We start from the raw sequence: 16,919 nt of genomic DNA on the forward strand, positions 1-16,919 counted from the left end.
GACATTTGTGTGGATACGTGCGTGTCTGGAGCAGTTGGGGGTAGCTACATACATGTGCTTGTGTGCACGAGCATGCGTGCAGGGCACAGGATGGCCACGTGCGAGTGTGTAGCAGTGTGCCTGCGTGTGCAAGTGTGGGTTGTGTGTGCAGGCTATGTGTGGGTGTGACTGTGTGCATACCTGCACACAACCCAGCGTGTATGGGTTTGTGTGTTATTTGTGTGTACATAGAGTGCAGATATGCGTGTGTGCCTATGTATACTGTGCACTGAGAACACATGTGTGTTTGCTACATGTGCGTGTGGGTGAGCACACTGACTTGCTGGCCTCTGAGGTGGAAAGCAGATGGCTGATGGGGCTGTACTAACAAGGCTGGGCTGCACCTAAGTCTTCATCCAGGAGATCGGGTGTCACCTGTCAGGGAGAGCAGCCTGGCTCCAGGGGACCCAGAGGGCAGAAATCGACTGTGTCACAGAAACCATAGGGAAACATACTTATTTTTGTGGAGGAAATAATTTCATAAGTCAGAGGTGTATAAGAATGGGATGGACAGTCCTCAAGAAGTTGTGAGCTCCCTATCATTGGAGGCAAGCAAGTAGGTGTGTAGCCTCCAGCCAAGGATGAAAAAATTATATGTGAACTAGGGACAGGTGGACTAAAACCAGAAGCCACTGAGCAGGCCTCCAGCCCAGAAGTCCTGTGTTGGTTTCACAGTGTAACGATTTCCTGCCTGGGACTGGAAGGGACCCTCAGTGGGGACTAGAACATCAACAACATTTGATGGGGCGCCCACTGCAGGCCAGGCCCTAATATGCCTGCTATACAGCTGGCCCTGGCACCACTCTGCCGGGCTGTGTGTGTCTCCATTCCACGGATGCAGAGGCAGACGCTCTGTGCGGTGTGAACTTGCCCAGATCACTCTGCCAGGAGGAGCAGAGCCCATGTCTCAGGCCAGGGAGGAAGGGTGTGGGCCAGGGGACACCACAGAGGGCCCAGTGACAGGGACAGGGAATAATGCAAGGGACAGGTTAAATCAGTCTGGACTGCCCCATGGTAACAGCCTCCACACGGCTCTCCCTGCCTCAGTCTCTCCACAGTGCAGCTGCCAGATCACGCCACTCCCCTGCTCACAAACCTTCAGTGGCTCCCCATTGTTTCTGGGAGAGCAAGTCCAAGGCCTTCACAACCTGGTTCCCTGCCTCCGAAGCACCATCTCCCTCACCCATGTTCACCAGCTGCACTGTCACTGTCCCCAGACATGTGGGCTGCTTTTGAAGCTCTCTTCGAAACCCCCAGGTTATGCTCTTCTCGTCTCCCACTCCCCTCTTTGGTACCTTTGGGTCTCTCCTCTCTCCGCACCGGCTCCCCCAGCATCTCCTCCAGCCCCCTGGTTTCCAGTTCCATCTATGCAGCCAGACTCCTGACTTCACATCTCCAACCTCTCACCCCCCAACCCCGCCCTCACGTCCAACTGTCGGCTCTCCATCTCCCCATCTGTCCCCTTTCCATCTGTCCTTCTGTCCATCCCACACTGGGAAAAAATCTTCTCCACCTTAGTGGTCTTTTTGTATTATTACTGAAATGCGTTGGACACAGAACACGATATAAATTTTAGATGAGCAGCACGTTGATCTGACGCGTTTGTAGATTATAATGTGATTGCCACCGTGATGACAATTAGCACCTCTACTGGGTGATATAATGATCATTTCTTTTTAGTTGTTGGAATAATTAAGATCTAGTCTCTCAGCAGGTTTGATGACTAAACTTTAAGTGGTTTCTGATCGCCAATCTTGAAGCATTATTATGACTGATTTCTCTGTGTGTTCAGGTGTAATCTTTATGGGTGAGAGCAGAGGACATTCCAGGAGGACAGAATCCAGGGCGGCCTTCGCGGGGTCAGAGGCACCCATGGGACCATTGTGGGCGGGGTGGAGGGGGACGCAGCCCAATGCTTTGGTTCTATGACAGGGGCTCTGAGCCCTTTGCATAGGCCCCTTCCCTCCTCCATCCATGCAATCAGCCAACAGTCATTTGGCACCAAGGATCTCGGGACGTGGGAGTGAGCACAACAGACAAAATCCCCCACCCCCAGGGAGGCTGTGTTCTAGTGTGTGTGTGTGTGTGTGTGTGTGTGTGTGTGTGTGTGTGGTGGGTGTGGGTATAGGTGTGTGGGAGGCTGTGAATGGTGGGCCATGGGAATTCCGGGTCATTGTGAGCACAGTGGGAGACCCCCCGCTTCCCCAGCGTCTCTGGTCAGTGCCCAGCAGCACACAGCACAGAACGAACAGAGGCGCCCCTCCCCCACCCCGACCAGAAGCCCCGCTACCCACACTGTAACCCTCCCTGGGTCACCCTTGCGGAGAAGACGAAGGACACACAAGCGCCTTACTCTGGCTCCTCCTCCTCTTCTTCCTCTTCCTCTCCATCCTCCTCCTCATCTTCTCTTTCCTCTTGAATCTGGGGCAGCTCCCTGAGTTGAGGTCAGAAGTAGGAAGTGAGGCCACCTGTAGCTCCCCCCATCTCCCTCCAGTCTCCATTTTCAGGAGGATGTCCTGCGACCCCTGAGACCCGAGCGGAACTTCTCAACCAAGACTTGACCTGAGGAACCCCACCTGAGCAGCCTCTTCATGACACGAGGGACCTGACCCAGCCCCTGCTGTCCTAGTGTCATCCCTAGATCAGCCCCTGAGCCTCTCTGAGCCTCAGTTTCCCCATCTTTACAATGTAGGCCATGGGCCCAAGGACCTGAGTGAGACCTCCCAGCTCGAGAGGCTATCACCAAGATCACTGGTGGGAACAAAGATCATGCTGTCCCTATGGAGGGCAAGTGGCAATCATTACCACGGTCACACGTTCCCATGCCCCATGACTCCACAGCCCCCCTTCCAGAAATTTATCCTGGACACCTACTCATGTGCCTGTGTAAGGACACCTGTGCCAGAGTGTTTGTTGCACAATTATTTATAATAACACAATTTCAGAATCAAAAATGTCTGTGGTGGGCAGATGAGTCCAATTACAGTACATTCATACAGTGGAATATGACGCAGTTGTAAAAACAACCGTGGGTGATCTTTCTGGGCATGGGAGGTGGAAAGACCAGAACGAACAGAGCAAGGTGCAGCGAGGAGTGGAAGCAGGTTCAGTTCCTGTTCTGTAAGCCCCTGGGTACCTTTGGGATTCCCTACCACATGCCTGTTATCTTCCCAAACGATCACTTTTTTCTGGGGCTGTTTCTGGCTCCCACCTGGGCATCTCTTCCAAGGCTTCATTCTCCTCTTCATCAGCTGGAACCACCTCTGAGCCCTGCAGATCAGTGCCGCCGTCCTGATGTTCGTGCTCCTCCCAGTGAGGGTCAACCTCTTCTAGGACGAGATCGGGCTCCTCTTGGCCTCCAGGGAGGATGCAGACTGCAGGGGACACAGGGTGGGTGGGGGAGAGTGGGCTTGGGCCTCTGAGTCCCCGGGGTCACATGGGGGGGCCTCGGCCATCACCCACCATGAGCCAGCTCTCAGGCAAGCAGCAGGAACAGCATCATTATGCGGGGAACCTCAGCAACCAGATCAGTGCTAAGGTGCCAGGCTGAAGCTCGCGATCATTCACACTGTCTCCTTCCAGTCGTCTTCCCCCTCCTTTTCCTCTTGAGATAGAGCTTCGATTACAGTTAGCCTCTGTGTCCCCGTGGGCCTCCTTCTTGCAAGTTTGTGCAAAAGCAGAACCATGGCCTCTCAGGTGATATGAAAGTTCCAGGCTGCAAGTGCATGGTGGCCTGGACTGTCCCGAAGGATGCAGAGAGAGCTTGCCCCCTGCCTGTTCTCTAGATGCCGCCCACTGGTGACAGCATACTCACGCTCCTAACCTCAGCATCCGCTTCCAGAAGTCTTTCCCTTCTGGGCCTAGAGGCTCCAGCTTCCAAGGGGATTGACTTTCTGGTAGTGAAGGTCCCATCTTCAGATTGGAATTGGTCATTTTCACTAAATCTCCATGTACCCAGGTCTCTGACAATGCAAACGGTGTGGGGCTGTGAGCCTGGCAGAAGTGGGCATACGGTAGTCTCATCAGGAACCTAAGCCCAACAAGCAAGAGAAAAGGTGGGGGGAAGAGGGGAGATTGCCTGGATCCCAGGTGTTCCCAAAATCTCCAGGTCTTGGCTGGCCCTTGAACCAAGCATGAGATTATGAACAGTGACTTTAAATGGAAGTTGGTCTCACATCTTATCCTGTGACTGGAAATTATTGCTCACAGTGTAGAAGAAAAATAATATAATACCAGCTACATTTACTGAGCACTTACTATGTGCCTGTAGTGATACACACAGATTAACTCAATGAGTCCTCACACCAAACTTTTGAGGTGGGAATAATTGTTACTCCCCAATTTTTCCCTCTTTTATATTATTCCCCATTTTACAGATGAGCAAACTGAGACCCATGTTAAAACCTTCCTTTACAGGGTGCTTCCCATGTGCCTGGCGCAGGGCTGTCTGTTTTCTGAGAGCTGCCCCTTCTGCTTCTGCCTTTAGCTCCCAAGTACGACATTATCCTGCCTCACAGAGGAAGGATCATCCTGCCCTCCAAGGAAGCCTCCAGGAAGGCTTCCAAGGAAGCCATGCATCCTGAACTAGCCAGCCTTTTCCACGCCGGTCCTGACTCCTCCAGCCCTACAAACACCCCTGGGGTCTGACCAGGGAGAGTCTTCCAAGCATGGCCCAAGTCCAGTGGTGGGACACATCATTCATTCTAAAACACTGTCATCATGGGGCAGCATCTCTACCCTGAGCAGCCACTTGGGGTGCAAGGCCCCACCTGACACAGCCAGGGACACCCAGGGGACAGGACCACCTCTGGCCCATGGGCTCATTAGCTTTCACAGCCCATCTGCATGGGAAGAACAGTACTCTCGCCATTTTATAAACCACAGAGCCAGCTCAGAGAGCCTGAGAGACTTGGCCAAGGCCCCACAGGATGTCAGAGGCATTGCCAGGTCTCCTGACTCCCGATTCCCTGGGGTGCTATCCCAGGAGATAAACATGCCCCGGGAGTGTCTCCCTGGCATGGGGGCCTCTCCATAACAGGCACTGGATGAGCCCATATTTGGTGTTTTGAAGAGTCGGTGTGATCTTTGTTGACAGCCTTGCTTTCTTTTTCAACCCTTTCTTTTCAGGTGCTCTTTAGTGAGTAAGCATTTTACAAGCTTTTCCTCCTTCCACGGCTGTGCCAGGCCTGTGAGCCATGCCCTATACTGTCCCCATATTATAGCCAAAGACTCTGTGGCTCCGAGAAGAGGACCATGACCAAGGCACTGGGCAGGCGGGCCAGGCACAGGGTACTCTGCCACACTGACCCAGAGCCAGGGTTCTGAGACCCTCTCTGTAGGCATCCAATTCACAGCTCTCCTAGCTTTTCCAGGGCCCCACCCCGGAGTCACAGATAGGGCCACTGAAGCACTGTGGGTGCTCAAGCTCCCACGGAATGTCCTGTTCCATCTGGGGCTGAAACTTTGCCCCTGGGGTGCCTCACTGGCATACCAGCTCCTGGCCAGCATCATCCCTGCCAGGCTCAGATGTCCCTCAGGGCAACTGAATGGGGTTCTGAGTCCAGCAGTGAAGTCCTCAGGTGCATCTGGGGAAGGAGCTCCTGTTTCCAGGACCAGCAAACAGGGAGGGTGGGGGCATGGATTCCAGGCCAAGGCCCCCAATAGACCCTGAGTTGCTGGCAAAGCCTGAGCCCTGGCTCACCCTCTCCAGCAGGCCGGGGTCCTCAAAGCTTCGGGTGTGGCCCAAAATTCAAGAGCCTTTGCTTCCTCAACCTCCAGGGCTTGCTCAGCCTCAGAGTAGTCTTTGTGAAGTCACTCCCCTGCTCAATCACCTTCAATGGCTCCCCATTGCCTACAGTTTAGTCCCCTAAAATCAGGCCCCAGCTTTTCTAGTTTCACCTTCCGAACTAAGAACTCAAGATTCACAGAAGCACCCACCTCTCTCCCTCTCCCACCTCCAGGCATTTGCTCACTTTATTCCCTCTCCCGCATTGCCCTCCCCTTGCCGCAGGGTTGGGACGTGAGGGGTCTCCAAGACCGAGGCCTGGGAGACAGTGTATGTGGGTGAGGAGGAACGTGTTCCCTGTCTTTGGGAGGCAGCTGCTGCTCAGACTGTCCTCACAAGCACAGTGCGGGTCCATTACAGCCAGACAGTCCCCATTTTTGAGAAGCCAGACTTTTCCCCTGCAACGCCACCTCCCTTTTAGATGCTGGCAACTAATTCTAATATTGACAATCATTCCATGCCCCGAACACAGACAGATTCTGTGAACCAGTTGGGGCCCAAAGCAACTGGCTCGGGATCCCCGGCAAACTCCTCCTTCCCGCTCCCCCGATACCACAGGCCACACGAACCCACGCGTCTTCTGAACCTGAGCGCTCGTATTAGGTTCACCTGAAGCAAGGACATTATGCAGTCACAGCTTTGATGTGCCAATGTATGCTTTTTAATGTCAGTGAAGGCATGTGTCACTGTCCACTCAGGGACCCCAACTCTTTGAGGGAGAGAACACAGGCAAACCTAAGGGGATCCTCTTCTGGGAAAAACTGTGTCCCATGGGGGCACCAGCTGGGTGCCCGGCCCCACGCTGAAGGCTGTGCAGGGGACCCCTCAAAGAGAGTCCTGCACGGCCTTTCCCACAGCCTTCTGGTGGGAGGTCCTCCTGCTTTCTAGCCAGCTGCCCTTGGCCGCCCTTCTCCTTGCTTCTCTGGAAGGGGCCGGCCTTAATCTCAGAGAGGTGGCTCTGGGACTGGCTGCCCTCGCCCTGCCTGGGAATGTGGGGAGCGGCAGGGGCGCGTCACTGTTCAAGCAGGGTGCAGGGTCGACAGCCACCTCTTCCCCTCCCCTGCAGGTCTTCGGGGCACCCTTCTTTCCTTCCATCCATCCATCTGCTTGTCCATCCGCGCGCTCCCAGGATCCCTTCTCTCTTGTTTCAGAGGCCCCCCGCTGCTGCTACGCCTGAAACAAGACAGAAGGGGTGGGTGGCTGGGTGGGCAGGCGGAGGGAATGAACGAGCAGGGACGTGAGTGAGTGAATGGGCAGAGAGGCTAGGGGCAGAGCCAGTGGCAGGGAGGACACGCATCCCCCAGCCTGTTGGGCTCACCCCATAGTGTGGGTTCAACAGTGTCCCTCCCGAAAACATATACTCAGTCCTAAGGTGAGCTCGTTTAGAAACAGGATCTTTGCAGACATCATCAGTTAAGGATCTCAAGATGAGCTCAGCCCAGATTTCAGGTGGGCCTTACATCCCTGACTGGGGCCTTTCCAAGAGAAAGGAGAGGAGACTGGACAGACACAGAGGAAAAGGCAGGAAATCTACAGGACCCTGAGCATTGCCAGCAGCCACCAGGAGCCAGGAGAGAGGCACGGGATGCTTTCTCCCCAGGGCAGACGCTCTGAATTTGGGCCTTGGGATCCTGGGCAGGCAGAGAACACATTTCTGCCATCTGAAGGCCCCAGTTTATGGTCCTCTGCTTGGGCAGCCCTAGGGAGCTCATATACCCGCTTCCTGGCCCTGGGGCCCCTGCGCTCACCCACGCCCCACACACTCCGGGCTCGCGGGGAGGCCCTGTCCACAGCTGGCTGAGTGCCCTTCCTCCTTCCAGGGCAGCAGAGAGGGGGAGAAGAGGGGCCAGGGCCTCCATGTTCAGAGCTTTCTGGGGTCTCTGCTCCAGGCAAGGTTTTCTGTTCCTTTAGCCTCGACAACCACTACCAGGCCATGTGGATGCTAGTCACCACTCCATGACAACCGGCTCTCTGACCTCAGGCACATCCCTGGGCCTCTGCCCGCCTCAACAAGCATATGGGGCTCACTATTCTCTGCAGGATATCCATGAGACCAGGCAAGCCCTGCACTGATGCCTGCCCCTCACAACATCTTTAGCATCATACAAATCCCATTTCTTCCTATGGTCCCTCTGCCAGACCCCAGCTCAGCAGTCGCTGGCCCATCTGTACTCCAGGCTGTGGGGGCCCTCCTCACCCTCAGCAGGCTTGTAAAGACTACCATCAGCCTAATGGAGCTGGGGTAGACAGCCAGAGGACACCCACGGCCCATGCTCCAAGGGCCCCTGTCCAGGGTGGAGCATGGCCTCCACCCACAGGTCCTGAATTCTGCTTTGCTCACCTCTAGACTATATCCCAGGCCTGGCACAGGGCAGGCCCTCCGTGACCTTTATGAATAAATACAGGCCCCATGGGCCACATGCTCTTCCTGAGGCCATGAAATGAAGGACAGAATTTGGATCCTAGCCTTCCCCTCCTGGCCTCCATCTGTCCCCCCAATACAGGTGCAGGTCTGGGATAAAGGGCAGCACACAGCTCCCCACCCCACCCATAGATGAGGGGAACCCTCCTGGCTCAAGAGAGCTGGAGTTTACAGGACCTAGCTTCCCCAGGGAAACCCCATGTCTTGCCCCTCTCCCCTCACCCGGGGACTCTGCTCAGCCCCACCCACTGGCCCAGGGAAGCAGAGTGGGGGGCTCTCTCTGGGTGTTCCCAGAGGAAGGGGGTCTATCCAACTTGGCCTCAGAACGGTTTTCTCTGCATAGAAACTGGAAGGCAAGCCAGGTCCCCCAGCATGTCTCTCCCCAGCCCCTCAGAGGAATCTCCAGCCACAGTCTGGCGCTGGGCCAGGCTGACCTGAGGGAAGGTCTGCAGGGCAAAGGCTCTCTCAGCTTCAGATCAGGGGCCCTGAACCCCCAAAGCAAGTCTAGGCCTGGCCAGCTACCAGCCCACTGCGCACTCAGACCAAGATACCCTCCCAGGGACGCCCATTAGGACCCACTAAGGTGTCACTTACTTGGCTGCACGTCACATGTCCCAGGGGCATCAGGCTCCTGCATGGGGAGAAGAGAGGAAATGTCATGTCTCCTCAGCAGCCTCCCTGCCCCCAACACCCCTCCCAGCAGAGACAGAAGCAAGAGGGTTTTCCTTATCCCCTACCAGGACACCCACAGAAGGTCCAGTTCCTCCCAGCTCCTCTCTTGTCTTCTTCTCCCCTCCTGCCTCTGCGCTTGCTCCCTGCTCCAGGCTCTCCCCTCCCTGGATCACCTCTTGGTCCCCCCCACCCCCACCCAGCTCTTCTGCTAGGGCTGGGCCCCCTGCCTGAAATGCCTGATAACATTCCCCTCTCTGTGTGGGGAAAACCTCCTCCCAGCCTTCCCTGGGGAGCTGTCTCAAAGCTCTGTCTACAGGAGAGGCCTCTCCCCACCAGCACCCCACCTTCCCCTGCCCCAGCCCCATCCTCAGGGGCCCCTGCTCTCTGTGAGGGCATCTTCATGGACACAGTGTTCTGACTACCAGGACCTTTTTTTTCTTTTGGAAACCTCCAAAGTTGTGTCTCCTTTGTCCCCCACAGAGGCCACATGGGGTCTTTGCCCCCCACAGAGGCCACATGAGGGCTCGGCCTGTAGGGAAGGGGTTCCTGAGGCTTCTCATCCACCTCCTGCCACAGCCAGGACTGGGGCTCAGGATTCCCACCGCCCAGTTTCAGGTGCTGCTCTCAAGATACACAATTGTCCCCAATGGAGAAGGGCCAGGTGCCAGGTTCTTTTTTATTATTTTTTAAAGATTTTATTTATTTATTTAGAAAGAGAGAAAGCATGAGCAGGGGGAACAGAAGAGGAGGAGGGGAGAGGGAGAGAAAGAATCTGAAGCAGACTCCCTGCTGAGCTCAGAGCTGGAAGTGTGGCTCAACCCCATGACTCTGAGAACAGGACCCTAGCTGAAATTAAGAGCTGGCTGCTAAACCAACTGGGCCAGCCAGACACCCCCAGGTGCCAGGTTCTTGGAGAAGGAAAGGAAGAAGTGCTCCCCCACCTACCCATGTAGCTTCTCAGAAATGCACAGAGGGCCCTCTGGTTTCCTGCAAGCCCCACTTCTTTCCAGAACATTCCAGGCCTCTCCTGTCTCTGGCCCTTTGCATATGCTGATCCTTTGCCTGCGGGCTCTTCCTACATTCCCCCTCTTCACTTTTACCCACCCCCATCCTACTTCCACCTCAGGTCTCCGCTTGCAAGCCACCTCCACCAGGAAGCCTTCCTTCATGTTCCTGGGAGGCTCCTCCACTGCACCCCGCATCCCCTCTGCTCCCTCCACTGACTGTGACCCCTGCTTAGCAAGGCTGGGCCAGCACTTCTCAGCCCTATGGCCAAGCTGCCCCAGAGTGTGTGTGGAAGAAATGTGAGCCAAGCAGATGGGCAGATTGCCTGGGCTGCACTCCCACGACAGGCTCCCTTCTTCCTTCTATGCCCCCCAGACCATACATCTGAGCTCCCAAGACCCTTCCCACCCCGACCGAGGCCCCGCTCCGCCCGCCCCACTCCACCTGCCCCACACAGACCTGCTCCCCAGCCTTCCCTTGGAGCGTGGGCTGCGGCAAGGCCCTCTCCAGCCTGTGCAGGAGCCAAGCCATCAACCTGCATGTGGGAGAGAACAGGCCATGTCTAAGCAGCAGGGCTCATGGAGAAACTGAAACCAGAGCCGGGTCCCCACCATGGCAGAGAGCAAGCCCAAGGGAAGGCAGATCAGAACCCAGGTGTCCAGCCCCAAAGACCGTCGCCCTCCGCCCTGGCATCCCTAGGCCAGCCTCTGGGACTGCTCAGACCCTGGCAGGCAGCCCAGCAGCCTCCCACCCGTCCTGGAGGTGCAAGCTGGCCTCTTCCCTGCCTCCAGGGTGGGAGCATTTGGCCACACCTGTCCCGATTTTTAAGGCACACAGCTTTAGGCTCAGCAGCTCCAGTTCCTTGGACTGAGCTACAGATGGACTTGCACGTGAGCCAAATGATGCTTGTACAAGGCCATTGAGTGCAGCAAGAGTGGAAACAAACCTAAACGGCTGGCAAATGGCTAAAGCGAAGCTGGTATAGCTATATGATGGGGCACTCGGCAGCTGCTGAAAGAGCGAAGCAGGCCCACGTGCACAAGACCACCTCTAAGAGACACTTTCCGATGAAAGAAACAACTTGTGGAGCAGTCTAGAGATTTTGCTGTTGTCTGGTACGTTTTCAGCTACAGGAGAACGGGACACCCCCCACCCCCGCTTGTGTGTGCATGCAGAATGTGTTGGGTGACAGTGGTGGACAGGGCTGCCCAGGGAAGGACTGCTGGAAATCCCTTTAAATTTTCCCCCGGGGGATATGTTTAATTTAAAAAACTAGTTTGGTGAAGTGTTGGGTGTGGTCTGGGGCAACGTACTGGTCCTGCTCCCCAGGAAAGGTGCAGCATTTGGGGGGCTCACCTGGCAGGGTCGCTGGGGGACAGCAGGGAGGAAGCCTGGGAGCTGGGCTGGGGCTCTGAGGTCAGCCCCTCCTTGGGCTCCGGGGGGCCCGCCGTGGGCATGCAAGGGCTCTCCGGAGCCTGCAGCATGGGCTCAGTTTCCAAGGTCGGTTCTGGGTTCTCTACGCAGTGGGGAGAGCAAGAATCTAAAGAGGACAAGGCAGGGCTCTATGTGACCCCTCATGGGCACTGGGGGGCCAGATTTAAGGCCCCAACATGACTGAGTAGGGAGTCCCTTAGGCCCACTCCAACTACCCCCTCATCCAATGGACATGGAACAGAGACTCAGAGAGCTCAAGGGACTTGTCTGAGAGCTCAAAAGACCGTCCCACACCACTGGCTTCCCAGCCTGGACTGGGGAGGGGTTCCAAGGCCCCCCACAGCAGCGCACTCCTGGAGAGCCTGGGTGATGGCTAAGATCCTCCCCCAGGATCCCTCAGGCCCCAGCAGCACCCCAGCCCAGCCTGTGCCATGCTGGGTAGCCCTTCCCAGATCCCCTCCCTGTACCTGGGCCCAAGGCAGCATCTTCAGGCTCATCTCTCCAGTCCTAGAGCAGAAACAGGGAGTGGGGGCGTAGAACAAAGCAAGCCCTGTGCATTTCCCCCACCCCGGCCAGCTGTGCCTAGGCAAGGGGCAAGGGGCTCCATCCTTCCCTATGAAACCCCCTTACTTTTTTGCAGTCACTCCTTTCCATCCAGAACCCTCCAGGGAGGACAATACCCCCTCTATGTGTCCCAGGGGTGAAGACAGCCTGCTGGGTCCTTCCTGGGGCCCCAGAAACCCTCCCAGGCGGTCATCTGCCTGCTCCCCCTTTTCACTGACTTACCTTGGAGGTTTTGGGGGGCTGAGGAAGCACTTTCTCCAGATTCTGCTCAAGCCACCTGAGCAGCCAGGGTCCAGACCTGCAAATGGGCCAGAGGTCAGTGGAACAGCCTAATCACACTTACCTGAATGTCTGTTGGAGTCCCAGGCTTCGACCAGCCCTTCCTCACCTCTGGTCCACTGTGCACAATGGAGAGCCTTTACTAGATACCCTGGAAGGGCCTAGGTTAAGGGGTGAACTTCCACCAGCCTCAAATTCTGACCCGTGCCTGGACCAGGCCCGGAACAACAGGCCCAGCCCTGGCTACCTGGGCAGCAGGTGAGGAATAAGGAATAAGGGCTGCCTAGGAACCTGAATGCAGCATGGTGGGGTGAGGGGGTTGGCCATTCCCTGTGCCTGGCCCAGATAAGTCTGGCTCCACCAGTCCGGTAGCAGTGCAGTCACACAGGGCCCGATACTTACAAGGGCCTGGTTTGAGTTTCATGCTATTGTCACCACCTGAAACTCAATCTTAAACTTAAATTCTTTAAAATATTTATTTATTTATTTATTTATCTTAGAGAGAGTGAGAGCGAGTGCACAAGCATAAGAGGCAGAGGCAGGAGAGAGCATCTCAAGCAGACTCCCCTCCGAGTGCAGAGCCTGACACAGGGCTTGATCCCACCACCCAGGGATCATGACCTGAGCCAAAACCGAGTCTGACACTCATCCGACTGAGCCACCCAGGCGCCCCAAACTCTTAATTTTTTAAAGGAATCCTGCCTTTTAATTTTGCACTGGGCTCCACAAATTACATAGCTGGTCCTGAGGCAAATGAGTCCCAGATCTATCTGGCAGCCCCAGATAGGGGGCTATCAGATATGGGGCAGCCCTTCCATCTGGGAAGAAGCGAAGCTCCCTGTTCCCAGGGGAACGCATCCCCCCAGGTTGGGCCCAAAAAAGAGCTGGCAAGCCCTCTAGGGGCCTTCATCCTAAATGGCTTTATTGGTCTTGTAAGTCAGCAGAGTAGCCCTGGGGACCCCTGAGCTGGGCAGCTTCCAGGAGACAAAAAGAAATAGCCTGTGAACTAGAACAAAGAGTAAATGAATGGAGTACATTCATTCATTCATCCCCTCTGTGCTGAGTCCCCTCTTTATGGCAGGCACGGTGCTGGGTGCAGGGGGATGGGGGGTCAACCATGACAAGACAAAAGCCTCTGCCCTCAAGAACCCAACAGTCTAACAAATGAATAAGGGGAGGAATGAATGAACGAATGGGGTGAATAAGGATGAATGCATGACTCTGGGTTTCTAGCAGAGATTGCGAACTGGAGGCTTCAGGCTTATTTGGGAGGTCCACAAGGTCCCCAAAAAGTTTCAATTAGTTGGCAACAGCTAAAAATTAAGGATTACATAAAAACCTAAAATTTCTAGCTTCTCTTGAAAAATTAGAGGGTCTGTCCACACTGGGCCTGAACTCCTCCAAGGCACAGGCAAGAGAAGCTGAGTAGGGACCCACATAGAGAAGGCCGTGGGCTCCCCTGTTTGACATAGCCCTCACCTAGCCAGCCATTGTCCTTGACAAGACAGCCAGCTGCCCACCTTGGTCAAGTCTGAGAAGTCTGAAGCTATTGCCAACTGTGAGGCCAACCTGGGTACCTCTGTGTCCCCCACAGCAGCCCCAGCCTTGCCCCTGGGCTCCACATGACATCCATGTACACCAGCCCATCTATGAGAACACATCCTTGCCTCCTCCCCAGGGCCCCTCACCTGGGGATCTTCCAGAAATCAGGACAATAAACACAGGGGAACACAGGGCCCTTTGGCTCCATTTTAGGGATGAGAAAAGGGAGGTCCAGAAGAGATGAGAGGCAAGTCCAATATCACACACTCAGGTGGTAGTGGACCCTGCTTCTGAACCCAAGACCCTCAGCTCTGCACACACGGCTCCTCCCACTTCACACGTTACACATGAGGCTCAAGGGCTCCCAAACCAGTGCTCAGGGATGGGGACTCACCTGGTGTCCTGGGCCCCAGGGGCCTCCACGAGTCCATCTGCAGAAGAAAGGAAGGTGGTCAGCAGCAAGAGGCCCAATCAGACCCCCTTCTCTGGTCAGCCTCACTCAAACCCAGGCTCAAATCTGGGGCCACTCTGCTGAGTCCCCCACCTGTGGGCTTTCTGCAGGGGCAGGGCCCACACCAGGCTCCCCTAGTCCCATCCCCGAAGAGCCATCCCGCCTCATGGCCTTACCTGAACCCCCAGTGTTACACTGCCCGGATGTCTGTGCTCCTGCCTGCCAGGACAGATGGACAGATGAGGACAGAGAGCCCAGATGCAATGGCCTCCCACCCTGCCCACCTCAGCTCCCAGTCCCAGAAGTACCTGAGCAGGACTCTCTAGGCCAGCAGCAGCGCTCTGGGCGGGCCCGCCACTGGGGACCGGCTGTGGGACAACCTTCTCCATGCCCTTCTTGAGCCAGCTCAGCACAGAGCTGCTGGAACTGCTGAGGGACAGAGATACAGACCTACCCGCCAGACCCACAGCCCCTCCCTGGTCCAAGGGGCCCTCCACCGTGTCTTAAAGAACTCAGTTTGAATCCCAAACGCCTATCTCCCCACTCTGAGACTTCAGATATGCCACCTTCCCCGAATCTTGTGTCCAGCTTGGAAAATAGGGGACACTGCACCTTGGCAAGGCCAGGTTATGTCCAGGACCATCCTGAGCCCACCCCTATCAGATGCTGGGTACAAAGCAGCCAAGTTCGGTCATCCTGCTTTCCCCCTAACCCTGGCTCCAAGGGGTCCCCTCCTATACCTGGCACACATCCTGTGCTCTGGAAGGGTTGAGGGCTTCCTGTGGGGTGCTTCCTTGTGGCTGAGGCTGGGTAGCCTCAACAGGAGGGTCACAGACTCACTGCCTGAGGCTAGCCCCCCACAGGTAGGCTGATTTGGAGAAGCGCTAATGGTCTAAAATCAGCCAACTTGGAGATGTCATCTAAAAGTCTGGATTTCTGGCTCAGTTAGGAAAAGTGGGAAGCTCTGGCTGCACTGGATATGCATTTCCCCCAAGCACTGAGGACATTCTGGCCCCTTCTCACTGTTTCTCTTGGTCCCACTGTCTACCTGGCCCGGGAGCTCCCTGCCCTCTGCCTGAGGCTCCCTTCAGCCAGCTTCCAGGATGTTCTGTGCAGTTGCCTGTGAATGACTAGAGACCTGAGAGCAAGGCTGGCCCCCACCCACAAGTGGCTCCCTAGTTTTGGGGGGGCGGTGAGGCGCTGGCCCCAAGGAGAAGGAAGGGCAGTATGGTACCTGTTCACTTCAGGAACCACGGTGACCTGGGCCTGGAGGGATGTAGGCGAAGTAGGGGCAGCCTCCTGGATGTCTGGAAAAGAGTCCCTCATACGTTAGATCTGGAGCTTCAGAGTGGTCCATTTCTACCCTGCTAGCAAAGTCAAGGCAGAGGCAGGGGGAAGGGGAGAGCCCCAGGTGAATCAGAAGGCCAGGCTTCCAGCTCAGCTCGGCTATAAGGTTCCAGCAGCCCAGCCCTCAACTTCTCTGAGCCTCAGTTGCTTAGTCTGTGAAATGGGCCCCCCAGCCAGTGGATGGGGCAAGGTCCAGAGGGGGAACACACTCCTCCCAGCTGCCCCGCCCACCCACCCGGGGTTCCAGCACTCACCCTCAGGGCCTGGGTCAGCTACAGCCAGTTCCTCTACCCCCAAAGGCTCCTCAGGTGGCTGCAAGATTCAGACAGGACCATGTAAGCCCTCAGTGAGACCAGCCTGGTTCAGACTGAGGCAGCCCCTGACCCACCCGCAAGGGACCCCCTCACCCCACAGGGCCAAGTCGCTCTGTTCTCACAAACGTCCCAATAAATCCTGGCAGCTTCAGCTTGGGACACTCCCTTTCCAAAACCCCCAGGTGGGGCCCTCACAGCCCCCCCCATCAGGGTAGCCCCCTGGGGCTTTCCACATCCCTCAGGAAACCGCCCCACTCCAGCGGCCGAACAGGTAGGAGGACTGGCACAAACTGAGGCGGGGAGCTGCGCGGATCCCTCACATCTAGCCCAGGGCCAGAGCTCTCTTCCTCCTCCGCTCCAAACCTTCCACGACCCCCCCAGCCTCCCGGGGGCGTTCAGCACCTGCCAAAGCCTCTCACCCGCTTCCATGGCGGCCGCACCTATGGCTGCAAGCACGCACTCATGTGTACGGGCGAACATGAGCGCGCACGCAGAGACGCTGACACGGGCGCGCTCACCGTGATGTGTAAATGTATGAGCTCCCGTAAATCTCCACATAGGTGCAGAGGCATGCGTAAGAGCGCATGCGTGTATGCAGGCAGTAACACAGAGAGGGTGTAGACACACATGAACAGAGACAAAACCAAGTGTATCTGCCTGCACGTGCATGTGTCTGCACACGTGCATTTGCACTCGCATGTGCATGCATTCCTCACCACACGGGTGTGTACAAACAGGCACGTGCAAACCTATTCATATATATGTGTGCAGGCATGCGGGTGTACACGTGTGCAGATATCTGCAAGTATCAGACACAGACACACAAGTGTGCTCATGTGCATGCACAGACATTTCCATATACACACAGAAACAGACATTTGTGTGTATACACAAGTACATATATGTGTGCTCAGTCACATAGACATGGGCTTATACACGCACATGCACTGACACAGACATGTCTTCATGAGCACATCCTTTCATGTGTGTATTAACACAAACACATATAGATGAACATACATACACGTGTACACCTGCACACACAAAGTTCTGCATCTGAACACG

General features: G+C 55.9%; 1 protein-coding gene across 1 annotated transcript in view; it reads right to left on the bottom strand.

Annotated features, from left to right (window-relative positions):
- The window catches only part of CNGB1 (cyclic nucleotide gated channel subunit beta 1), a 64,067-nt gene that overhangs the window by 43,936 nt on the left and 3,212 nt on the right, over positions 1-16,919 (bottom strand). The window contains exons 3-14 of the mRNA XM_032326300.1: positions 15,795-15,852; positions 15,428-15,500; positions 14,502-14,622; positions 14,370-14,412; positions 14,137-14,173; positions 12,144-12,219; positions 11,825-11,864; positions 11,280-11,463; positions 10,383-10,458; positions 8,841-8,877; positions 3,251-3,413; positions 2,393-2,473 (exon numbers count right to left, since the gene is read on the bottom strand). Coding sequence (XP_032182191.1) covers positions 2,393-2,473; positions 3,251-3,413; positions 8,841-8,877; positions 10,383-10,458; positions 11,280-11,463; positions 11,825-11,864; positions 12,144-12,219; positions 14,137-14,173; positions 14,370-14,412; positions 14,502-14,622; positions 15,428-15,500; positions 15,795-15,852 — 989 coding nt within the window. The remainder of the gene's footprint in view (positions 1-2,392; positions 2,474-3,250; positions 3,414-8,840; positions 8,878-10,382; positions 10,459-11,279; positions 11,464-11,824; positions 11,865-12,143; positions 12,220-14,136; positions 14,174-14,369; positions 14,413-14,501; positions 14,623-15,427; positions 15,501-15,794; positions 15,853-16,919) is intronic.

The sequence above is a fragment of the Mustela erminea genome, chromosome 19 (genome assembly GCF_009829155.1).
Source record: "Mustela erminea isolate mMusErm1 chromosome 19, mMusErm1.Pri, whole genome shotgun sequence".
In the NCBI taxonomy this organism is placed as follows: domain Eukaryota; kingdom Metazoa; phylum Chordata; class Mammalia; order Carnivora; family Mustelidae; genus Mustela; species Mustela erminea.